The sequence below is a fragment of the Hypanus sabinus genome, chromosome 16 (genome assembly GCF_030144855.1).
Source record: "Hypanus sabinus isolate sHypSab1 chromosome 16, sHypSab1.hap1, whole genome shotgun sequence".
Taxonomy (NCBI): Eukaryota; Metazoa; Chordata; class Chondrichthyes; order Myliobatiformes; family Dasyatidae; genus Hypanus; species Hypanus sabinus.
Genome location: NC_082721.1, coordinates 83,946,586 through 83,972,961, shown reverse-complemented (window position 1 = coordinate 83,972,961; position 26,376 = coordinate 83,946,586). Strand labels below are relative to the sequence as shown.

At 45.5% G+C, this 26,376-nt stretch overlaps 1 protein-coding gene across 1 annotated transcript in view; it reads right to left on the bottom strand.

Annotated features, from left to right (window-relative positions):
- Positions 1–536: 536 nt before the first annotated feature.
- LOC132406526 (mitochondrial adenyl nucleotide antiporter SLC25A24-like) overlaps positions 537–26,376 on the bottom strand; it is a 56,654-nt gene continuing 30,814 nt past the window's right edge. The window contains exons 5-10 of the mRNA XM_059992319.1: positions 23,412–23,570; positions 22,372–22,521; positions 19,257–19,364; positions 13,480–13,647; positions 6,635–6,785; positions 537–4,657 (exon numbers count right to left, since the gene is read on the bottom strand). Coding sequence (XP_059848302.1) covers positions 4,473–4,657; positions 6,635–6,785; positions 13,480–13,647; positions 19,257–19,364; positions 22,372–22,521; positions 23,412–23,570 — 921 coding nt within the window. The 3' untranslated portion in view covers positions 537–4,472. The remainder of the gene's footprint in view (positions 4,658–6,634; positions 6,786–13,479; positions 13,648–19,256; positions 19,365–22,371; positions 22,522–23,411; positions 23,571–26,376) is intronic.

The window sequence follows — 26,376 nt, the reverse complement described above, 5'->3', positions numbered from 1 at the left end:
CAACCCTGACTGGTCAAACAAAATTGTTACAGAAACAGCAACGAAGGATCTTTATACATCTGAGTGCGACAGTATTCCCGAGTCTCCTCCCAGACTTGCGTGACTGACAGTAGTGAAAACCAATCTACTGGCACGTTGAAGGAAGCCCTGAACACCGTCAGAGATGGAAGACCTTCAATGTTGCCCTAAACACCAGTGGCGTAATGGGCAGTAGGTAGGCAGATGAGTAAGATACTAAAACTGTTCTAAATATGGTAGAAAACTAAAAGGGAGAAGCCAAGAAAAGTCATTAAGGAAAAGAAATACTAGGTAAACTCATGGCGTATTAAGGGTTACATGTCCCCCTAGACATGATGACTTTCATTCTCAGATTTAAATGAAATGGCCACATGTTTAGTTGATGCATCAGTTGTAGTAATCTAAAACACCTTTACTTATGTGAATTTGCAGGATATCGGATACATAAAAATACAACACCCCTATTTCAGAGAAAAGTGTGTTTGAAAGAAGGAAACGCAAGGCTATTGATGTAATATTTGTCATCAGGATAACGTTGGAATCCTTTATTCAGCAAGATATTCAAAGAACCATAGTACAATCAAGCAGAATCAAACATGGGTGGTACAGCGGTGCAAGTAGCACCACAGTCTCACAGCTCCTGTGGTTCCCGGTTCAATCCTGACCGCTGTCTGTGTAGAGGTTACAAGTTCTCCCTGTGATCGCATGGGTTTCCTCCCGGTGCTCCTCGTTTCCTCTTACAACCCAAAGACATGCAAATTGATTGTTTAATCGACAAATGTAAATTCCCCCTTAGAGCGCAAATGAGAAGTGGAATTTGGGAGGAAAAGGATAGGAATGCAAGAATGAAGTAGGACCGTTATGAGATGAGTGTATACAAGAGTTTGGTGATCAGTGTAGTCTCAGTGAGCCAAAGGACACGCTTCTCTGCTGTATGACTCTAGAAGGTGCTTTTATGAAAGGAAAACAACTTAGAGGATGTCATGAGCAGGATGGATGAAAGTAAAGCAATAGATAGCATATTTATATTTACAAAAAACATTCACTTAGGTGCAACATTATGGCCTACCAAACATTACTTGGTTAGGCCAATCTGGAGTATCACATACATTCTGGTTACCGCATGATAGGAAGAATGCTGAGTCTTTGCAGAGGGTACAGAAGACGTTTACCAGATTTTGCACGGTTTAGCAGGCATGAGAGGCTGGATAAACTTGGGTTGTTTTCTCTGGAGTGGCAGGAGGCTGAGGGGTGATCTGATAGAGGTTTATAAGATGAGAGACATAAGATAGGATAAAAAGGGAGTATCTGTCTCCCAGGGTAGAAATGTCTAAATCAGACGGAGTGCATTGTAGGCGAGAGTGGGTGGGTTCAAAGGGGATGTGAGGGGTAAGTTCTTCACTTGGAGAGTTGTGGATGCCTGGAATGTGCTGCCTGGTATGGTGGTAGAGGCAAATAATGTAGAGATGTTTAGATAGGCAAATGAATATCAGGAAGATGGAGGGATATGGACATTATGTGGGTAGGAGGGATTAATTTGAAGGGGGCTGTTGATTTACCTTTTAGCTGCTTCAGCACAGCACTGTGGCCAAAGGGGCCATTCCTGTGTTGTAGTGTTCTATGTAAGATCTAAGCCCACTGTACTGGAGTTAATTTTTGAACATGAACCGATTATTTAGCACATACATCAGAGCAGCGAGCTGCTGGCCTTTGCACTCATTGTTGCAGGAATGATCTCAGTGGACAGAGAGAGCCTGTCTGAGATAACAAAACGCTGGGTTATGGACTGTAGTGTTTGATGGCCTCACGATCAAGATCTCTTTGGGGGCTTTTGCTATTGCCTGATGGAGGTGGGGTGGAGGGTCAGTGCCTCTGCTGCTACAAGTAGAGCGGGAGGGGGAAGGGAAGGTGGATGCTTCAGTTGTGCTTATGCGTGTGGAGGGTCTTTGGGGTTCTGATGTTACAATCATTCATTCTTTGGGGTTCTTATTCCATGGATGTCTGTGAAGAGTAAGAATTTCAGGTTGTATACTGTATACATTCTCTGATATTAATTTGAACCATTTGTAGATAACAGAAGAAGAAAAGTTGGCAAGCTGGAAATAGTGGGAGGCTACAGTGGTCTGCTTGGCCTCTATTGTTTACAACCTCTACAAATAACACAGAAAAGGTCAATTGTATTGGTGAGATGACTCCTGCAAGATGGTATACAAATTAGATCTCATTGAAGGAGAGATAGGTTTACATGGAGGCAGTTTGGTGAATTCCAAGTTAATTCCTGAGATGAAGGAGTTTCTAATGAGAAAAGAGTAGGAAGATTGGTATTAATTCACTGATATTATGAAATACTTCTTTTGAAACGCTTAAGATTCTGAGACAAATTATCAAAATAGATGCTGCAAGTATATGTCATTTTTGGGGTATTGAACAAAGTAGTTCTATAAGGTTGCTATAGCTGGGGGAGGTACTGGGGATAAGCTCCCACTACCTATTAAATGGCGTGCATCTCAAACAGCCTCTTACAACCAAGTCCAGCTTCTGGCCTTCATGTGTGGCTTAGCTCCTAAGCCCAGTGGAACCATTTTGCCTGAGGAGAAGGGGCAAAGGTGGGTTACTGGCACATTAAAACAAGTCGCTTCGGGCAGACGGGGCTCATCAGCCGTGGTTAGCAGCTCATCTAGGAGAAAGAAAACTCTGATCTCAAACCTCCGCTGCCTTGTGGCTATATCCACTCATGAGGAAAGTTTCAGGAGTAACCCTGAGGAAAAATCCGGAGCTGGAGTCCCTAAGGCAGTCCTGACATTGAGTTCCACACTGACGGGCAACTCCTGCGATCTCACTGGTGCTAGACTGTATTGATCTTTGGATGTATGAGCTGCGTGGAGAGGAGGAACTTGCGACATCAGCAAAAGCTTGCTGTCCATATCGTACTTCCCAGGCTTGCGTATCTTGTGGACAGTTGGGACACGACATCCATGGTTGACTCCGACCATCAGAAGGCCCCGGTGTTGAAGTAACAAAGGGCATGGATATCATAGAACACAGAACTGTAGAAGGCAGTGTGGGCCCTTTGGCCCATGATGCTGTGCCAACCTTTTAACCTAGCCCAGGATCAATATAACCCTTCCCTCCTACATAGCCCTCCATTTTTCTATCATCCACGTGCCTATCTAAGAGCTTCTTAAATGTCCCTAAATCACTTGCCTCTACCACCACCCCTGGCAGTGTGTTCGACGCATCCACCACTCTCTGTGGGATAAAACTTCTCACTCCCACTCCCACTGTACTTTCCTCTAATCACCTTAAAATTATGTTGGAAAATAAACTATCAGTTGGAAATGAGGATAAGCTGGAAGGTTGTGAATCTTTGGAATTCCCCATTTCAGAGAATTTTGGAGATTGAATTATCGTTCTGGTGGAATTGTACAATTGGCCTTGCCTCACTGATATCTTGCAGCAACAGTGTGTACCAGTAAATCTGCGGAAATCCCAGCCAAGTTCAGTAGACTAACCACTGTGGACTGATGGCCCACGCAGGGAAGATCACATGATCACCTTTTGTGCGTGATAATAAGCATCACTTCCTGTTTCACGGCTGTTTAATATGACAAGTTAGGTGATGTCCTACCTGACTCCAACCCAAAACCAAACACAGCTGAGGAGTTCACCAGGTGACCTCAGGTGCTGAGCCCCAGAGCTCTGGAATCCTCTCTGTTCTCCCCCCTCACAGTACACCTATTAAGATCATCCTGGCTGCTGTCCACACATCCTGATCTCTACGGTGTCAATTTTTGTTCTGTGGATGGCTTGGGATTGATTTAACTTCAGGAAAGGCTTTGCATCATTGTAAACTGTTGTGATATGTCACAACAGGAGTTTGATGTCCTTGGAGCATCACAGCAGAGAGGAAGTCAAAGAGGTTAGAAGCTAGAATTCTAGGAAGTAATTTGTACCAAGACGACAATCTCACAGGCTCAGCACAGAGCGGTGAGAGATTTGGATGTAAATGCATTTACTAAATTATTAATGATGTTATTATATACATACAGTGTTTTGACATATATTCAGCAATAGATATCTCATGCATTACCAAGCTATCCAAACAAAGTGGAAACGTGCAGTGTGGCAAATCAAGTGTATCTTAAAGAATGCATAATGCACAGAATCCCATTGTTAATCTCTCCTCATGTCCTATTGTCAATCTCTGTCCATGTCTTTTATTTCTGCCAGGACAAATCTTCTGTGGCAATAACTTAACGAATCCCACTGCAAAATGTTTTTGTGGGGACGGGATTAGGGTTGTGTTATCACAATACCTTGAGCAGACCTAAAGGCTATTTTGCTGATCTGAACCTGGCTCAGTGGTAGAAAGGGAGTCAACCATTGAGGTCCAAGGAGTGAATTCTTCCCGACTTCTTTGTTTGGAGATGATGAGGATCATGCCAGGAAACCAGTTACTTTGAGGTGACTCCCAGTAAGTGTTTCATGTGCTCATAGACGACATAGCTGATGCTGACAGCGGGCACCACCTTCATGAAGTTGGGTGCCATTCCTCGGTAGAGGCCAAACCAGCCTTCCCCTTGCACTATTCTGCTAAACTGCTGCAGCATGTTCAGCTTGGGCTCTCCTTTGACAACAGCTGGAGAAAGAAGAGATGTACATAGTCATTCTCTGCACCCTGAACACTGACACACTTTGCTCCACACACAATGCCCAGGAGAGGAATTAGGCCGTTTGATCCATCAGGTCTGCTCCACATGGCTGATTCATTATCCCTTTCATCCCTATTCTTCTGCCCATCTCCACATCCACTTGACTTAGTGCTTTCAGAAGGCACCTCTGAGCACTCTCAGTCTCTGCCCCTGGATACGCTCACTCCCCGAATGCTGTCGCTCTCTCCTCTCAGCGTATTGTCACTCTCTGCTGCCAGCACCTGGCCTGTCTCCACTCCCTGGATACTCTCCCTCTCTCACCTCGGGGTGCTGTCACCTGTCACTCTCTGCTCCACTGACAGACCCACTCTGTCATTTTATGCACGATCTATCAACTCGCTTCTCGTCCTCCTTCACTCCAAAGAGAAAAGGCAACCTTTCAAAGATCTGCAGATGCTGGAAATTGAAGTAATACACACTAAATGCTGGAGGAACTCAGCAGGTGAGGCAGCATCTATGGAAGAGAGTAAGCAGTCGACATTTCAGGCCAAGACCCTTCATCAGAACTGAAAAAAAGAAATTATGTCAGAGTAAGAAGGTGGGGGAGGAGGGGAGGATGTACAAGGTAGTAGATGATTGGTGAAACCACAAAGGGGGGAGGGGTGAAGTAAAGAGCTGGGAAGTCGATTGGTGAAAGAGAAACAGGGCTGGAGAAGGGGGAATCTGATAGGAGTGGACAGAAGGCCATGGGAGAAAGGGAAGAGGGAGGAGCACCAGAGGGATGTGATGGGCAGATAAGGAGATAGGGTGAGAGACGGAAATGGGAATGGGAATGGTGAAGGAGAAGAGGGGGTGAAGGCAATTACTGGAAGTTCAAAAAAATCTATGTTCATGCCATCAGGTTGGAGGTTTACAGAAGCAAGTGATGCCATAAGTATCAATTTCTCAAATTTTCGGTAATTGCCCTCCACTCTCCTTCACCGTTCCCCATTCCTTTTTCTCCCTGTCAACTTATCTCCTTACCTGTCCATCACCTCCATCTGTCCCGCTTGGTGGCACAATAATATCAGCAACGGACTCCGGAGCAAAGATTCCTAAGTTCGAATCCAAGTTGGATAGAGAGTTGAACTAGCAACTCGGCCTTGTAAAAACAAGAATAGCTTGCTACGGAAACACCGTCATGGCGGTGCCCAGATAACTCCACTGTCGAGTTAAGGGCTATTCTTCTTCTTCATTCAACTTCCCAGCCCTCTACTTCACCCCTCCCCCAGTTTCATCTATCACCTACCACCTTGTATCCCTTCCTCCCCTGCCCCACCTTCTTACTCTGACTTCTCATCTCTTCTTTCCAGTCCTGTTGAAGGGTCTCAGCCCGAAATGTCAACAGTTCACTCTCTTCCATAGATGCTGCCTGACCTGCTGAGTTCTTCCAGCATTTTGCATGTATTATTTTCAACCAGATGCAGGAAAAACATTCCAGATGTTCTATCAGAGGTCTGTAACAGGTGGGAAACAGTAGAGAAAATGACCCAAAGGTTTGCTCCAGGATTCCTTGAAATAGTGCAACTCTTACGCTGACTCCGGCCCATTGAGAAGAAGCACTTGGGGCAATTCTGAAAATCTGAAGGTTGTGCCTCAAGAGTTCACACTGAAGCCCTGTGTAAGCAGTGAAGCTACCCCATGTTCTACCTACCCACCTCCCTTTTCAGGAACCACTTCCCCCATTGATGGAAGAGTCTGTCATTCCTACGTTGACCTCATCAGCATCGCAGAACTTACAAAATTAAGTTTACTCTGAATCCCAAAAGTCAGGCATTGAAGAAGAAAACTATCCATCTGGAATAACTCTCCATCTCTTTGTCTCCCTTTGTCCCCAGTGTCTGTGAACAGGGGCTCAGCCCCTTTGCCTCCAAGCTTCCCAGCAAACGGAGATAGGGATGCTTCACACTGGCCTGAACACACACCTTGAGCTTGCATCCTGGTGCGGATGAGTGCCAACGGGTAGCTCGCCAGTTGACCACAGGTACTGGAGATGGTGCCGCAGCCAAGAAGGGCAAAGACTCCTGGGTCGGTTCTCTTCTGTCCATAATTTTGTAAGTACAGGTTCTTGACGCTCTGGCATTGAATGAGAGAAAACATATGAGCCTGGCATTGCTGAGGAGTGTCTAAAGCCATCAAAGGTAATGGAAGGTGGGGCTTCTGCTCCCTTTGCCTGTGGCATTCCATTGTGCACTGTCTGCGCCTTGACCTCAAAGGGCTGGCAGGCGAGGGACAGCTTCGTGGGTCACCCTGTAGGAAAAGTCACTGGGTCAGCTGAATGCAACCTTTCAAAAGCTGGGCAGTGTATTTTGTTCTGCTATCCCGGTGCCTGTGTTAAGTATCAGTCGACGTAAATTGAGATAATGAATGAACAGTGACACACAATAAAGAAACAAGTCAGCAGCAAAGACCAAGTATAATATGTGGCATTTAAACACAGGAGACCCCCACGCGCACACACACACACACACACACACACATCTCTCTCTCTCTCTCTCTCTCTCTCTCTCTCTGGAACTTCTACAAATGTACTGTCAAGAGCATTCTGACTGACTTCATCACATCTGGTATGGCGGGGGGGGCAGGGGTGCAATTGCACAAGTTTGGAATAAGTTGCAGGAAGTTGTAAAATTAGTCAGCTCTATGATGGGTACAAGACTCGATAGCATCAAAGACATCTTCAAGGAGTGGTGCCTCAGAAAAGATGCATCCATCATTAAGGATCCCCAACATCTCAGACATGCCCTCTTCTCATTGTTACTGTCGGGAAGGAAGTACAGAAGCCTGAAGGAACACACTCAGAGATTCAGGAACAGCTTCTTCACCTCTGCTATCTGATTTCTAAAAGGACATTGAACCCATGGACACTACCTCACTACTTTTTAAACTTCTGCTTTTTTGCACTACTTATTTAAACTTAACTTTTTAATACACACATATATACTTACTGTAACTGAGTTTTTATCTCTATTTATTTACCAGTATTTCATTGTACCACCTCCATACAGTTAACAAATTTCAAGACACAACCAAGCCCATTACATTGAGGCAGTAAATACTGAGGCACTACGGGAAGGACATTTTTGCTACAGGGTTCTGGAGTTATGATAAGATCATTCTTAGATTACTGAGTGCAGTTTTGCTCTCTGAACCTAAAGTACTATATACAGTGGCATGCAAAAGTTTGAGCACCCCTGGTCAACATTTCTGTTATGTAAATAGTTAAGTGAGTAGAAGATGAACTGATCTCCAAAAGTCATAAAGTTAAAGATGAAACATTCTTTTCAATATTTTAAGCAAGATTAGTGTATTATTTTTGTTTTGTCTAACTTTAGAGTGAAAAAAAGGAAAGGAGCACCATGCAAAAGTTTGGGCACCCCAAGAGATTTGAGCTCTCAGATTACTTTTACCAAGGTCTCAGACCTGAATTAGCTTGTTCACAGTCATTGTTTGGAAAGCTGAAGATCTTGCCATGGCCCTCACAGTCCCCCGACCTAAACATCACCAAAAATCTGTGGATAGATCTCAGAAGAGCAGTGCATGCAAGATGGCCCAAGAAGCTCACAGAACTAGAAGTCTTTTGCAAGGAAGAAGGGCGAAAATCCCCCAAACAAGAATTGAAAGACTCTTGGCTATAGAAAGTGCTTAAAGGCTGTGATACTTGCTAAAGGGGGTGTTACTAAGTACTGACCATGCAGGGTGTCCAAACTTTTGCTTTGGGCCCTTTTCCTTTTTTGTTATTTTGAAACTGTAAAAGATGAAAATAAGAAGTAATCTTGCTTAAAATATTAAAGAAATGTCTCATCTTTAACTTTGTGCCTTTTGGAAATCAGGTCATCTTTTACTCGCTTAGCTAGTCACAGTAACAGAAATTTTGACCAGGGGTGCCCAAACTTCTGCATGCCACTGTATATCTGCTCCAGAAACAGAGCAGTTTAGAATCACTGCCTTTGTCCTGATATGGGTCATTTAGGGAAGTTGTCTGATTCTCACTGAAGTTTGAAAGGAAAAGAGGTGATCTCATTAGGTCATAAGGTTTTGAGAAGTTTGATGGGTTACTGGCATCTTAAAACCATTTGCTTCCGGCGATGGGGCTCATTAGCTGTGATAGGCAGCTCATCCGGAAGGAGGAAAACACTTACCTCAGATGGCTGCTGTCTTGTGGCTATACCCACTCATGGGGAAGGCTTTGGGAGCAAATCCCAAGGAAATATCTGGAGCTGGAGTCCCTAAGGTAGCCCAATGCTGAGTTCAACACTGACCGGCAACTCTTCCAGCGACACTACTGCCTAACTGTATCAGTCTCTGCTGCTCCTCTGGATTCATCTGCAGCTTGGAGAGGGGAAGCGTGCTGCATGAGCGACAGCTTGCTCTCCGTTTCATACTGCCCTGGCTTGAGGAGCAACCACACAAGAGGGAAACCGTCCAGAAGGCTGCATCCTTAGATAAGGGAACCTAGAATAGGGGCACAGTCTCAGGATTAGCAACCAACCAATTAGGGTTGGGATGCAGTCAGAGAGACTCGATGGGCTGAATGGCCTAATTCTGCTCTGATGTCCTATGGGATGAGGGGACATTTGTGAATCTTTGGGATTCCCTATCCTGAAGGACAGTGGAAGCTTGGTCACTGGGTATGTTCAAGGTTGAGATTGATAGATTCCGGGTACTTTTGCGATAGGGAGCAGAGGGAATCAGAGAAGCAGGAAAGCAATGAGCACAGAATCGGTACAGTACTGAACTTATTGGAGTTAGTCAGGTGCTGGTCAGCTTTCTCTTGCTCCAGCCGCCTGTGTGGTTTTACATCCCAACAACACCATTCCACTTCCTGTCACATCAGATGGAATCGAGGACCTCGACTGGTATTTTCAGGAAGACAGACTTCCACAATATTCCTCCATCTGAACAACAAAATGTTTTACTGCATGGTGAAGCTGCCACAGTCAGCCCCAGTTTATCCTTCCTGCCCCCCTCATTCATCGAATACCCTTGCATTCTGTGGTATGAAACTTCTTTCTGTGAAAACTGCGAGCCAACAACCTCAGAGTGACAAACCACCACAGAAGCAAAGTGAATTCAGCAAGGGCAGATAAGGAGTTTCCAACTGGTAAAAGAAGGGCACTGAATTGAAGTGATTGGCAAAAGAGCCACAGGTAAGAGTGTCTGCTAATCGCTGGCTGCTGTCGGAGGTAGGCCCCTGTGCTCGAGTGATCCTTCTCTCTTTCTTGATGGAGATTTGAGAGCCCATCAGTCTCTGAATTGTGAGGCTTGGAGAAGTTGTAACATCGGAACAGTGTGTTGCTGGTCTCCGCTCTCGTTGTTACAGGAGCAACCTCGCTCTCCCTCGATGGACAGAGAGAGAGCCTATCGGAGATATCCAAGCGCTGGGCTATGTACTGTAGCTTTGATGGACTTGGATCAAGTCGGATTTTTGGGGAGGGGTGTGCTTCTTCTGTTGCATGCATGCTGGGGGGGGTTGGTTTGGTGTAGCTGAAGGGGGAGGAGGGGATCAATGCTTTGCTGCTGCTTGTGCGAAGGGAGAAGGAGATGCTTCAGGGCTTCAATGTTTCTATTGTTCATTCTATGGAGTTCTTAATTCGTGGATGTCTGAAGAGTAAGAATTTCTGGTTGTATCCTGTATCTTAAATGAACCTTTGCGATAACAAGGGGAAAGCAATGCATGCATTGCACCCAGAGTCCACAGCCTGACATGTGCCCGCTGTGACTGAGGCCACTTCTGGGAGATTGGAACAGGGTGAGTGGGGGTTCTGGTAGAGGAAAGGCAAATACTCAGGGGTCCAAATGGGGTGATTGGGGTTCATCTGTGGAGCCTGTAGAGGGGTGCATGATCCTAGCCAAGTTGTTGACCATGGTCGGATGAGTGGGAAGGAGGAATATATGATAAGGACCCAAGTGCTGGAGTATCCAAGACTAGAACTGAGACTCAATTTTGAGACTGAGACGAGAGCAAAGTTCTTGACTAGATACTCGATGAGAACCTGACAAGACTAGACAAGAATCCAAACGAGATAGAAATACCAAACGCAATTGCAGACCGAACCAAAACTGAGCTGACAACTAAGCACCAAATCTGAGTTCAGGCGATCTTTAAACGTCCAAATCCTGGCGGCAAAACATGGTTGCCAATTAGCGAAGCAGGCCCAAATCTTTAAAGGGACTGTGACAGCTATCCATACTCTGGAGAAACAGAGCATCTACACCCTGGAAGCTGGTACAGTGGGGTGCATACTGTAACAGAATAGGCAGGATTGGATCATGGAAAATGGAGGCAAATTATTGGAGAGGATTCTTAGAGATGGGATTTAGGAGAATTTGGTGAAGCATTGTCTGATTAGGGATAGTCAATGTGGCTTTGTGAGGGGCAGATCATGTCTGATGAGCCAGATTGAATTCAGTGAGGATGTGACAAAGCACATCGATGAGGGGACAGCAGTCAATATGACGTATATGGATTTTAGTAAGGCCTTTGATAAGATTCTCCATGGTACGCTAATTCAGAGAGTCAGGAGGCTTGGGATCCAGGGAGACTTGGCTGTGTGGATTCAGAATTGGCTTGCACACAAAAGGCAGAGTGTGTTAGTAGATGAAGTATACTCTGCCTGGAGGTCAGTGACCGGGGTGTTCCACAGGGACCCCTGATCTTTGTGATTTTTATAGGTGACTTGGATGAGGAAGTGGAAGGGTGGGTTAGTAAGTCTGTTGCTGGTGGCAGATGGAGTTCATGCTGGAACTGTGAAGTGGAAAGTTGAATTTGAAAGCAGAATAAAAGGTAAATGGTAGGATTCTTGGTAGTGCAGAGGAAATGATGGATCTTGGGGTCCTTAGATCTTACAAAGTTGCCACAAAAGTTGATAGGGTTGTTAAGATGACATATGGTAAGTTGGCCTTCATTAGTCAGGGATTGAGTTCAAGAACATTGCAGCTCTATAAAACCCTGGTTAGACCACACTTGGAGTATGGTGTTCCGTTCTCATCACCTCCTTATAGGAACTATGTGGAATCTTTAGAGAGGGTACAGGGGAGATTTACTGGGATGCCTCCTGAACTAGAGGGTATGTATTATGAAAATAGGTTAGGCAAGCTAAGATTTTTCTCCATGGAGCGAAGGAGGATGAGAGATGACTTGACAGAGGTGTACAAGATTAAAAGAGACATAGACAGATTCCACGCCTCTCAAAGTCCAACCTTATGTCTCTATCATGAGAAATGGAAATGGGTAAATCCAGCCAACACTGTTCTGGTGAAGATGAATTGGCCAGTCCCCTGTACTGTGGATAAAATAGATGACAGAAACATTGATAAACTCCAACTGTACCATTGACTTTGAACGATGGAGATCAAACGATGGGGCTGCTTCTTTTTACATTGTACATCAACGATTTGGATTATGGAATAGATGGCTTTGTGGCTAAGTTTACTGATGATACAAAGATAGGTGGAGGGGCCAGTAGTGCTGAGGAAACAGAGAGTCTGCAGAAAGACTTGGATAGATTGGGAGAATGGGAAAAGAAGTAGCAAATGAACTACAATGTTGGAAAGTGTACGGTCATGCACTTTGGTAGAAGAAATAAACGGGCAGACTATTATTTAAATGGGGAGAGAATTCAAAGTTCTGAGATGCAATGGGACTTGGGAGTCCTCGTGCAGGATACCCTTAAGGTTAACCTCCAGGTTGAATCAGTGGTGAAGAAGGCAAATGCAATGTTAGCATTCATTTCTAGAGGAATAGAGTATAAGAGCAAGAATGTGATGTTGAGGCTCTATAAGGCACTGTTAAGACCTCACTTGGGAGTATTGTGTGCAGTTTTGGGTTCCTTATTTAAGAAAGGATGTGCTGACGTTGGAGAGGGTTCAAAGAAGATTCACTAGAATGATTCTGGGAATGAGAGGGTTAACATATGAGGAACGTTTGACCGCTCTTGGACTGTACTCCTTGGAGTTTAGAAGAATGAGGGGGGAACCTCATTGAAACATTTTGAATGTTGAAAGGCATGGACAGGGTGGATGTGGCAAAGTTGTTTCCCGTGGTGGGGGAGTCTAGTACGAGAGGGCATGATTTAAGGATTGAAAGGCATCCATTCAGAACAGAGATGCGGAGAAATTTTTTTAGCCAGAGGGTGGTGAGTCTGTGGAATTTGTTGCCACGGGCGGCAGTGGAGGCCGGGTCATTGGGTGTATTTAAGGCAGAGATTGATAGGTATCTGAGTAGCCAGGGCATCAAAGGTTATGGTGAGAAGGCGGGGGAGTGGGACTAAATGGGAGAATGGATCAGCTCATGATAAAATGGTGGAGCAGACTCGATGGGCCAAATGGCCGACTTCTGCTCCTTTGTCTTATGGTTTTATGGACTCACGTTCAATTCCCGTCACTGCCTGTCAGAAGATAGTACATTCTCCCTGTGACCACATGGGTTTTGTCCGGGTGCTCTGGTTTACTCCCACAGTCCAAAAACATATCGGTTGGTAGATTAATTGGTCATTGTAAATTGTACTGTGATTAGGCTGGGGTTAAATTGGGGGATTCCTGGGGGCGTGGATCGAAGGGCCAGAATGGTCTATGCACTCTGTATCTCAATAAATAAATGGTCTGTATGGACACTAATTTTTGAAGGATTGGCCTCTGTCAGGGGTGAAAGGAACCACATCAGTGTTTGTCTGCTGACATCGTTGAGCCTCCAGCATGCACACTAGCTCACAGACACACAGCGGAAACTTCACAACTGCCCCAACATTTCTCTTCTTCTGAGACTTACTTCATAGACGGCAAGATCGATCCCAGCATACGGAATGATGCCAATGGCATTTGGGACATAGCCTTTGAAAAAAGCGCGGAGTCCTTCATTCCTCATTATGTTCTGAGCGCAGTGGAAGATCCCCATGTACTGACCACTCTTTCCAAGGCCCATCCTGACCTTCAGAACCTAAACAAGTAAATATTTACAGTAAGAACTTTGACATGTGAAATGGGGCTCAGGAGCAAACTTAGAAAGACATGCACTTCTGTCATATCTTCCCTGACCTTGTCATGTCCTAACTTTTTGATAGATGTCCTGCCCTGAACTTAAAGCTCTACCCCCTTGTCCTGAATTCCAATGTCTCTATGAGCAGAACCCCATACTCCATTGATTTTCCACTCCTATTCAAAAGAACATCAACTGATTAAGCTTTTCAAGTTCAAGTTCAAACGTCATTCAACCATACTCGTGAATACAGCCAAATGAAACAGCACTCCTCCCAAGCCAAGGTGCAAAACACAAAACCAAAAGTCACTGCACACAGCACACATCAGAAATAGTTTAATATCACATGCATATGTTGTGAAATTTGTTAACTTAGTGGCAGCAGTACAATGCAATACATGATAAATACAGAAGAAAAAAACAATTACGGTAAATATATATATATATATATAAAGTTAAATTAAAAATAGTGCAAAGACAGAAATAATTTTAAAAAATAAGGTAGTATTCATGGCTTTACTGTCCACTCAGAAATCCAATGGCAGAGGGGAAGCTGTTCCTGAATCGCTGAGTGTGTGCCTTCAGGCTTCTGTACCTCCTTCCTGATGGTAACAATGAGAAGAGGGCATCCCTGGGTGCTGGGGATCCTTAATGAACAATGCCGACTTCCTGAGGCACTGCTCCTTAAAGATGTTTTGGATACTACGGAGGCTAGTACCCATGATGGAGCTGACTAAATTCACAACTTTCTGTAGCTTCTTTCAATCCTGTGTGGTAGCCTCCCACCCTCCATACCAGACAGTGATGCAACCAGTCAAAATGCTCTCCACGGTACATCTGTAGAAGTTTTTGAGTGCTTTAGGTGACAAAACAAATCTCTTCAAACTCCTAGTGATGTATAGTCACTGTCTTGCCTTTATAACTGCATCAATATGTTGGGACCAGGTTAGATCCTCAGAGACATTGACACCCAGAAATTTGAAATTGCTCACTCTCTCCACTTCTTATCCCTCTATGAGGATTGGTTTGTGTTTGTCTTCTGAAGTCCACAATCAACTCTTCGGTCTTGCTGATATTGACTGCAAGATTGTTGCTGCAACACCACTCAACCAGCTGGTATATCTCACTCCTGTACGCCCTCTTGTTTCCATCTGAGATTCTGCCAACAATGGTTGTATCATCAGCAAATTTATAGATGGCATTTGAGCTATGCCCAGCCACAGAGTCATGGGTATAGAGAGAGTAGAGCAGTGGATAAGCCCCATCCCTGAGGTGCACCAGTGTTAATCGTCAACGAGGAGGAGATGTGACGACCAACCTGCATGGGTTGTGGTCTTCTGGTTAGGAAGCTGAGAATCCAGTTGCAGAGGGAGGTCCAGAGGCCCAGGTTTTGTAGCTCTATATATTGAACATATAATTATGACAGCAGAAAAACATACAGTTGCAAAAGAAAGGTAATAATGTAGCCCAAGTCCCTGAGTGTCATGGCCTGTAGAATGATGGAGCAGGAATGTTGTCGTTTCTGTAAGAATTGTCCACAGCAATTCCCTCATTTGCACCAGTGCAGCCACAGAGAAAGGCAACCCAGCTTGTCACTCACCACGTGAACACTGGACAGCAGCACTGACAGGAGGGGTCAGCCTTCAATCCAGTGCCACACAGCCAGCTCCAGCGTCTCCTTCCTCAGCAGCTGCAATAAGTGACCCCAAGGCACGAATGAGGGCCTTGACTACGCCATGTTATGAATGTGCCACAACTCTGAGGGGCCGAAGGGTACAGAGTCGCCCCCTCCTTTTTGAGAATCGCAAGATCGCTATTAATTCGGGTCTGGGACCCAGGAAATGAGGGAGAGACTCGCAGAATCCACAAGGTTTGGAATGTGTCCTGGCCTCAGCGAAGCAAAGCCACTGATAACGGCCATTGTCTCTTGGAGACAGAATTGTGTATTGAGTACTGTACTATTCATTGAAGCCCCTCAGGGGACAACCAGAGTGGGCTGGTTGAGGGATTGCATCATCTCAACCTGATTGACATCTGAGACCCCGTGAGTAAGGATAAAAGAGGGTCTGGGGAACAACCCCTTCAGACGCACCAGGAGAAACGCTAGAAATCCCGTGACAGCGTTTAATAGCGACAGCCGGTGGGGGGCTCGTGTGCGTCCTTCCCTTGCCTGGGATTGGCGGCCTCACCACGCAAGAACGACTTTAGCTAAAAGAGAGGCCACAAGTGAACGGCCACACCAACGGGACTCCCGACGGATCGAAATCATAAAAGGAAAAGCCGGCAAGTTTTTCTCCCAAAAATCTCTCTCTCTCCAACCAAAGGCTGCAGCCTGCATGAACTGAGTGACTTTTATATTTCCATCGGACAATACATTATGCCCTAGACAACGATAGAGCTTATTTCTTATTATTATTATACCCGCACTTTTAGATTTAGTATTGACGACGTATATTATCTGTATGTTTGCATTGATATTTGTGTATTTTTACTAATAAATACTGTTAAAAATAGTACCATCAGACTTCAACGGACCTCTCCATTTTTGCTGGTAAGTGACCCAGTTACGGGGTTTGTAACAGCCACAACTGCTCCCCTGCCAATGAACCAGTGAATTAGACTCGCAGTATTCTACATTACCAATGTCCAAAAAGGACTTGCGATCACAACAAAAACATTCACTGGATTTGCGCACCGCCACCAATCCTTTCTTTCTTGGGTGGCTGCAACACAGTCCACCCCCAGCACTATTCAGCAACTTGCTAGTGGGATTAGACCTGCAGTACTTGGTGTTCTTAATATCCAGCAGTGTTTTGCGATTGTGAAAAAGACATAAAGGGAGAACAATTTCCCTTTAGTTTGGACCCCGAGAGGCCGCTGCATTTGAGCGAGCCACCACCTTAACCTCAAGTGCTCCAGGCCAAGTTTAGGAAAGCAGAGTGCTGCACCAGCTCCAGTCACCTTGGTCAAGTCGTGCCCTCTGGTGCTGTCTATGTGGAGTCTGCCTCAGCAAGGACCTGGACCCATTACAATTTGCCTCTCGCCACAATAGGTCAACAGCAGACTCAATCTCAATGACTCTTCACATGGCTTTAGACCACCTGTTCATTGACTATAGCTCAGCATTTAATACCATCATTCCCACAATCCTGATTGAGAAGTTGCAGAACCTGAGCCTCTGTGCCTCCCTCTGCAATTGGATCCTCGACTTCTTAACAGGAAGACCACAATCTGTGCAGATTGGTGATAACATCTCCTCCTTGCTGACAATCAACACTGGTGCACTTTAGGGGTGTGTGCTTAGCCCACTGCTCTACTCTCTATATACATATGACTGTGTGGCTAGGCATAGCTCAAATCCCATCTATAAATTTGCTGACGATACAACCATTGTTGGTAGAATCTCAGGTGGTGATGAGTGGGCATACAGGAGTGAGATATGCCAACTAGGGAGTGGTGCTGCAGCAACAACCTGGCACTCAACGTTGGTAAGACAAAAGAGCTGATTGTGGACGTTTTGGGCCGAGACCCTTCGTCAGGAACGAAACGTCGACAGTGCTTCTCCTTAAAGATGCTGCCTGGCCTGCTGCGTTCCACCAGCATTTTGTGTGTGTTGTTTGAATTTCCAGCATCTGCAGATTTCCTCGTGTTTGCAGAAGGTTGTAAATCCAGTCAGCTTCATCTTTGGCACTAGCCTAAAAAGTACCCAGGACATCTTTAGGGAGCGGTGTCTCAGAAAGGCAGCGTCCACTATTAAGGACCTCCAGCACCCAGTGCATGCCATTTTCTCGCTGTTACCATCAGGTAGGAGGTACAGAAGCCTGAAGGAACACACTCAATGATTCAGGAACAGCTTCTTCCCTTCTGCCATCTGATTCCTAAATGGACATTGAACCCTTGGACACTACCTCACTTTTTTAATATACAGTATTTCTGATTTTTGCTTGTTTTTTAATCTATTCAATATACATTTACTGTAATGAGATTATTTATTTATTTGTTTGTTTATTTATTTTCTCTTCTATATTATGTATTTAACTGCTGCTGCTAAGTTAACAAATTTCATGTCACATGCCGTTGATAATAAACCTGATTCTGATTCTTTCTGTGACTACGTGAGTCTTCTCCGGGTGCTTCGGTTTCCTCCCAAATCCCAAAGATATGCAGGTTAGGAAGTTAAATTGCCGCAAGCATGTAGATGAGTTGGGGAGTCCAGGAGATGTGGAAATGGGGAGAATTAATGGGATCAGTGTAGGATTAAGGTGAATTGGTGTTTGATGGTCAGCACAGATTTGGTCTGTTTCTGTGTTGTATCTCTCTGAAATATTGTTCCTGATAACAGTAAAACTCGGCTAATCCAGAACACTTGGAACGTTATTAGTGCCGGATTTGCAAATCTTCCAGTTGCATATAGTTGTGCGGTCGCTCAAGTCGAGCATGATGTTCTCCGAAGGGGGTGTCTATTGCTGGGCCAGGTGGACGTACAGGCCAATCCAGGATCCTTAATTTCTGGAATGTTAGGGTGGATTCCCTCAATGGAGAATGCCTGTGTGTGACCTGGTTTAATGTGGAGAGGCTGATGCACGGGTTGATGCAGGCGCTAAACTCCAAACAGCTTCGCTCTCTGGATCTCACAGGACTCTTCACCACAACAAGATGACAATCCTCAAAGAAACTGGATGTAATTCAATATCAACAACAAATTTCACTTTCTTCTTTATTTTAAAAATTACATGGTCTTTTAATAAATGTCACTGTGAACCAGGGAAATTTAAAGGGAGTGCAGGAACCAGTGCCCCTGATAGTCCAGATAGTAGAACTACAGTACATATGCACTGCGATGATCATAATGCCATTGAACTAAACCCATTTGCTGAAACATGATCTAAATCTCTCCATCCCCTACATATTCACGTCTCTCTAAACACCTCTATCTATTCATCCATTTATTTAGAGAAAGACATGAAACAGGCCCTCCCAGTCCAACGAGCCCAGTAACCTACCTATTTAAAACTAGCCCAATCACGGGACAATTTACAATGACCAATTAACCTACTAACCAATGCATCTTTGGTCTGTGGGAGGAACCCTGCACATCTCTTTTAAACGCCCCCACTCACCTCTGGGCTCTAGTGTTTGCCATTTCCGCTCTGGGAAAGAGATTTCCATCTGATTATTTTATGAACCACTGTTCGGTTGCCCCTCCACCTCTGGCACTTCAGAGAAAATCACCCAAGTTGGTTCAGCTTTGTTTCTCTTTGCACCTAATACATCTCTAATCCAAGCAGAATCCCAGTTGGTCCCAAGTTGGTCCTGCCTTGTTTTTCCTTACACTTGATTAATCCAAGCACAATCCCAGTCAACCTCTCCTGCACCTTTTCAAACGCCTCCATGTCCTTCCTGTGCTGCAGTGCCCAGAGCTGCACACAATTCTCCAAATGCAGCTTCACCACAATGGAAGATGTTACCTGCTGAGCCAGGTGCTGAACTGTCAGGATTCCTGCATGGTTGGATGACAGATTCTCGGAGTTTTACCAAATTCAGTTCCTGGAGCCCTTGAGCTTGCTTACCTCCATTGGGAAGATGAGTGTCTGACTGGTGACACCAGCGAGAGATCCCGCAATGAACCGCTCGTGCACCTCCAGTGTGGACTTCTGGACAAGGAAGATCTTCTTATACTGTTTTGAGATTATAAAGAAGAAAACCTTAGCAGCAGACTGTCTACGTGATGCCACGTGATAGAAGTTCACTCATTGGGAATGGAAGAGCAGAACAGTGGGAGAGTGGAGTATTCTTTCAGAGGGCCAGCACAGCCAGGATGGGCTGAATTGCCCCTATACCACCCTGCTAAAAGCTTCCTTCTCAAGGGCATTTGTGAAATGTTTTGACTTGACTACCAGAACTGGTGGGTGCGTTGATCTGACATTGACCTGCAGCCTTGAAGCCTCTGGGAAATCTCAGGGTATCCCAGATTTCTTTGCAATAAATACATTCGAAGTGTGGTTCCTGCTGTGATCTAGGGAAACACAGTGGCCTAAATGTGCACAGAAAGAGCCCACAAAAAAGTAACAGGATAACAATACAATTATCAGCTTTGTCAATCCATAAGTGTTGGCCCTGAGGCCTACAGGAAACCTCACGTTCTAAACAGAACTGTGGAATCACTTATTCTTCCCAGCCACGACCTCCTGACCCCACCAAGAGAGCAGATGAGGTCTTCCATTAATGTCTCATCTGACCTAACTGGCAGTCTCACTGTTGTACTGCAGCACTGGCCTGGGTGCTTATGGTCCAGACTTGAAGCATTGCCCACTGACAGTGTTGACACGAGATTACAGGATTACTAGCTGGCACTCTTGCACCTTTTACATGATGGCTGCTGGCTTCAAGTAGAAGGTACAAGAGCCTCAGGACTTGCAGCACCAGGTTCAAGAACAGTTACTACCCCTCAACCATCAGGCTCTTGAACAAAGCGAATAACTACACTCACTTGCCCATCTACTGAGATGTTCCCAAAACCAATTATTTCAATTTAAGGATTCTTTATCTCATTCTCATGATCTCATTATTTATTGTTATTTGGTTATATTTGCATTTGCAGTTTGTTGCCTTCTGCACTTTGGTTGATCTTTCATTGATCCTGTTGTAGTTACTATTCTATAGATTTGCCACAGGAAAATGAATCTCAGGTTTGTATATGGTGACATATATGTATTTTGATAATAAAACTTACTTTTTACTTTGTAAGGGCAACAGGAAACAAAATGCTTACAGATCTTATGTGATGGAAAGATCTCAAGGTGAAATTATTTGAGCATTCCTCTCCCCACAATCCCTCCGCCTCCCTCACTCCTGCTGCTCTCCCTCCCCTATCCCTCTGCAAGGGTCCCCATACAGAGAGCAAAGCTGCACCTTACACATCTTGTTATTCCTCCTCCTTCCCCTGCCTTCACACACCCTTCTTATACCACATCTCACTCAGTCTATCCTCCCCTACCCCATAAGACATAGGAACAGAAATAGGACATTTGGCCCAACGAGTTTGCTCTGCCATTCCATCATGGGTGATTTATTATCCCTCTCAGTCCCATTCTCCTGCCTCCCCTCCCCCCCACTGCAATATGTTATAACCCTATTATTCAAAAACCTATCAACATCTGCTTTAAGTACACCCAATGACCTGGCCCCCACAGCTGTCCATGGTAATTAATTCTATAGATTCACCACCCTCTGGCTAAAAAAGTTCCTCCTCATCTCTGCTCTAAAGGGATGTCCTTGTTTTCTGAGGCTATACTCTCTGGTCCTGAATTCTCCCATTATAGGAAATATCTTCTTCACACTCACTTAATCTGGGCTTTCAGTGTTCAATAGGTTTCAATGAGATCTTCCCCCACACCCACCGGTAACCCCTGCCTTCTGGCAGACCACAGTACGTGCGCTTGCAACACTGTGTGTCAGACAGAGTGGTCAGCAGCACTGGGGCTCCACAGGGGATTGTCCTGTCTCCCTTTCTCTTTACCATCTACACCTCAGACTTCAACTACTACACAGAGTCTTGCCATCTTCAGAAGTTTTCTGATGACTCTGCCATAGTTGGATGCATCAACAAGAGAGATGAGGCAGAGTACAGGGCTACGGTGGGAAACTTTGTCACATGGGTGAGCAGAATCATCTGCAGCTTAATGTGAAAAAGACTAAGGAGCTGGTGGACCTAAGGAGGGCCAAGGCACCGGTGAACCCTGTTTCCATCCAAAGGGTCAGTGTGGACATGGTGGAAGATTACAAGTACCTGGGGATACGAATTGACAATAAACTGGACTGGTCAGAGAACACTGAGGCTGTCTACAAGAAGGGTCAGAGCCGTCTCTATTTCCTGAGGAGACTGAGGTCCTTTAACATCTGCCAGACGATGTTGAGGATGTTTTACGAGTCTGTGGTGGCCAGTGCTATCATGTTTGCTGTTGTGTGCTGAGGCAACAGGCTGAGGGTAGCAGACACCAACAGAATCAACAAACTCATTCGTAAGGCCAGTGATGTTGTGGGGGTGCAACTAGACTCTCTGACAGTGGTGTCTGAAAAGAGGATGCTGTCCAAGTTTCATGCCATCTTGGACAATGTCTCCCATCCACTCCATAATGTACTGGTTAGGCACAGGAGTACATTCAGCCAGAAACTCATTCCACCGAGATGCAACACTGAGCGTCATAGGAAGTCATTCCTGCCTGTGGCCATCAAACTTTACAACTCTTCCCTAGGAGTGTCAGACACTCTGAGCCAATAGGCTGGTCCTGGACTTATTTCCACTTGGCATAATTTACTTATTATTATTTAATTATTTTTGGTTTTATATTGCTAGATTTCTACACTATTCTTGGTTGGTGCAACTGTAACGAAACCCAATTTCCCTCGGCATCAATAAAGTATGTCTGTCTGTCTTCCAAACTTCAGTGACAATAGGCCCAGAGTCATCAAAGACCTCATACATTAACCCTTTTATTCCCAGGATCATTCTCATGAACCTTCTCTGGACCCAATCCAATGCCAACACATACTTTCTTAACCAAGGCGCCCAAAACTGCTCGCAATACCCAAATACTCTTCCCTACTTCTCCGAGTCCATCGCATCACCCTTTCCCTTCCTCTTGTATCTCCAAAGTCTCCACTCTCTCAAACCCCTTGCAGTACCTGTTCATAAGCCATGAATTTGATGCCCGTCTCCGGGGTAATTTTCAGCACGTTGACCCCATTCCCTCGCCACAGGGATAAGTATCCTCCCTCCGCCACCATCATCTTCCAAACACCAGCCACGTTCAACTTCCGCTTAGCTGCAAAGACCTGGAGAAAAGAGAGTGACTGATCCTTACCCAAGGCTGCTAACGTTCCTGTGCTCTGGAGTGAGTGCAGTGAACCTATCAACCGAGCAGTGGCTGAGCCTGAGATGAGGGCCCAACATACCCTGGTGCCAAGAGTTACCGCAGAGGGAGAGGGCAGCGATGTCAAGTCAGATCACAGGACCAAGCTTGGCAGATTCAGACAAATGGACCCAGCTCACAGAATCCACATCCTTGGAATCAGATCATAAGACTTTGACCATCAGATCCTAATCCCCAAAAGACTACCAAATCCTGGCTGGATAGTGGGGTCCAGATCACCCTACCCAGATCTTTACAGACAGCATGGTCGCATAGAGATTAGCATAACACGATAACGGTGCCAGCAACTCTGGTTCAATTCCACCGCTGTCTGTTAGGAGCTCGTATGTTCTCCTCACACTGTGTGGGTTTCCTCCTGGTTCTGTGTACAGGTTAAACGGTAGCAGGTTAATAATTCACTTGGGTATAATTGGGTAATGTGCATTCATTGGGTTGGAAGGGCATGTAAGGTCGATCTATATCAACACAACTGGAGCATCTACAGACCACTGGATTCATACAGTAACTTACAAACCAACACTGACTCCTGTTTACTAACCCTGGATTTACTGGTTGCAGATCACCAGTTATAGAGTACTTGTTCCATATCAGTTCCAAATTATTGACTCCAGATCACCAGTGCTAGATGGCTAGCTCTAGATCACTAGTTCCAGATCAGTGGCTCCATAACACCGTTTGTTTCAGATCAATGAATCTAGAATGGATGTTTCACACCTGGAGGTCACTGACCCCGGTGTTAGTCACTGTGACCACCGTGCTTCTGGCTCCTTTCCCCCCCTAACCCTACTTTACCTGCATGTAGATCTTCAGCCGGTCCAGGGGTGCAGTGCAGGTGCGTGACACAGCGCCAGCAATTGCTCCTGCCAGTAGTTGCCTCCACCAGGTCCCAGTCAGTCTTTCCGTCTCTGAGAATTCATCCACAATGGTCAAGGACTCCCCGATGTCCAAGAACTGTAAGTCAAGGTTTGCAGAGTTTAGGCAAAGTCATCTTTCTAATTAAAGGGGCTTGAGTGAGTTCAACAGCAAACAATCTGCTGCAGCAATTCAGAAGGTCAACATCAAGGGGGGAAGGAAATGCTGATGTTTTGGGTCCTAATCCTGCGTTAGGACTGCAATAACATAGATACTGTGATCTGGAACAGCAATCTGCTGGAGGACTTTGGTGAGTGTAGCAGCACCTGTGGGGGAAAGGAGTTCCTGATGCAGGGTTTCAACCCGAAACAAAGACAATTTCTTTCCTCCCACTGATGTTACCCGACCTGCTGAGTTCCTCCTGCGTCTGCATCGCTTGTGTCTCCTGAGTGTTGGGGTATAAGGCAGTCATAACTCAGAAGTTGTCAGCTTCAGACTCTCACCTCCAGGTCAGGAGATTGGTGGCTGAAGTCCAAGGCTGGAGGCCTGAATACAGAGGTCCAGGCCATCGCTCCAGATCCATACCAAGGGAAAGCTACACGGACAGAGTTGTGGTCTTTCTCACCTTAGGGTAAAGAGAAGCCCCGTTTACTCTCTCGGGTGGGTGTAATGCACCCTTCTGGAAAAGATTTGACGAGCTTTCCTTTGTGCCTTGGCCAGTATTTATCCTACATTGAGCTCAATAAGAATGGATTATCTGCTGTGGATCCCATCGCTGTTGACAGGATTCCGCTGCCATGTGTTCTCCATACTTCAATGAAAATTTTTGGATGTCCTGAAAGGGATATAAATGGTGGTATGGAAATAAAACGGTCCAACTTGTCTTTATTACGCAGGGAATTAACACCGTCTGTAGTTCCAAATCTGGAGCTCCTGTTGCGAGAGACACAGCTGGATTTTAGCCTCATGATGGAGGGATCTCCCTGAGGCAAAGACTGTAAGGATTTGGACAAAAGGCAAGAGGATGGAATTGCAGTATGATAAGCCACAATTATCAGGGTCAATACAGTACAGTGGCTGGAATTTATTTACACGTCACCCCTTCCTACTGGTGTTTAGATAACGGAGACTGATCTCCATACTTATAAAGTTGCAACTTTATAGAACGCTGGTTAGGCCACGCTGGAGTATTGCGTGCAGTTCTGGTCACTACACAATAGGAAGGATGTTGTGGCTTTGGAGAGGGTGCTGAAGAGGTTTATCAGGAAGCTGCCTGGTTTAGAGGGCATGTGCTATCATGAGTTGCCGGACAAACTTGGGTTGTTTTCTCTGGAGTGGCGGAGGCTGAGGGGAGATCTGACAGAGGTTTACAAGATTATGAGAGGCATGGATAGAGTGGACAGAGAGTGTTTCCAGGGTTGAAATGTTTAATACAAGAGGGCATGCATTGTAGGTGAGAGGGGCAGGTTGAAGGGGGAGGTGAGGAGTAAGTTTTAACTCAGAGAGTCATAGGTGCCTGGTATGGTGCGAGAGGCAAATCTATCAGAAGCTTTCAGATAGGCATATGAATGCGAGGAAGATGGAGGCACATAGACATTATATAGGTAGGAGGAATAAGTTTTTGAGGGTTTTTGATTTGCTTTTTAGCAGGTTTAGCACAATGTTGTGGGCCAAATGGCCTGTTACTGTGCTGTACTGACCTACGTTCTATGTTCTATTTCCATTCAAAATAGGGGGAGGTAATTTCAGTCATCAAGCCTATTCTGGCTCACAGAGAGATCCTACTCTGCAATTGCACTGACTGTAATTTATTTTCCTCACATTCCAACAACTCTCCCCAGAACCTCCCACTCATCTCGGGGCAATTACAGGCTACGGGGTGGTGGGTGGAGAGAGGTCTCCACTACAGGAGGTGTAAGGTACTCCTTCCCTCTTCTAGCCTGTAGGTCACCCTCGGGCAAGTTGTAGCATCTGCTTACCATGACTACCACCCCCTCCCCCCCGGACCAGGGTCAGTGAAGCCATGGGAGCAGGTGGTAGATGCTCGTACGAGCATTTGGTGCATATTACAAATCCTGGTTATGCGACCACTGACAACAGGCAGACAATCTCTGAAGAGTATTGACAATGGCTGGAGTCACCCGTCTTGTAAAGACACTGCCCAGAAGAAGGCAATGGCAAACCACTTCTGTAGAAAAATTTGCCAAGAACAATCATGGTCAAAGACTGCATCATACAGCATGGCACATAATGAGGAAATTAGCCTACAAAACCCACATGTCTGTGGGTTGTGGGAGGAAACCAGATCGGTCTGAGGAAACCCTGGTGGTCACAGAGAGAATGTGAAATCTCCGCGCAGATTGCATCCGAGATCAGGATTGAACTGTGAGACACAGCATCTCTGCCATCGTGCCCAGCTCAGAACTCAAAAGTTTGGACCAGCTGAGAAACACAGAGACCCATTTCTGTACTTTAGCACCAACCACCACATCAACCTGAAATGTTAACTCTGTTTTTCTCTCTCCGCAGATGCTGCCTGACCTGCATTTTATGTTATTTTTAATATTCCAGATTTCCACTATTTTCATGAGGCCCCTTTATTTCACCAAGATATGCAAGATGTTTGATCTTATATCATGTTTTACCCCCCCCCCATCCCCACCTCCTGCATCCTTCTACGCCCTCACACCCCATTAAAAATACAGGGTAGTTGAACCTCAGGTTCCAACCTACGAGCCAAGATCTGTGATTCACCAAGAAAAGAAGTTCCATACAATGCCAGATCTAGTCCGTGCTGGCTCAGTCTGTGCCCTTGGCTTACTCTGGGTCTTCTGAAGCCCTGCTTCAGTAGGAAAGCATGGGGGTTGCTGCCTCACAGTTCCAAGATCCTCAATTCAATCCTGAC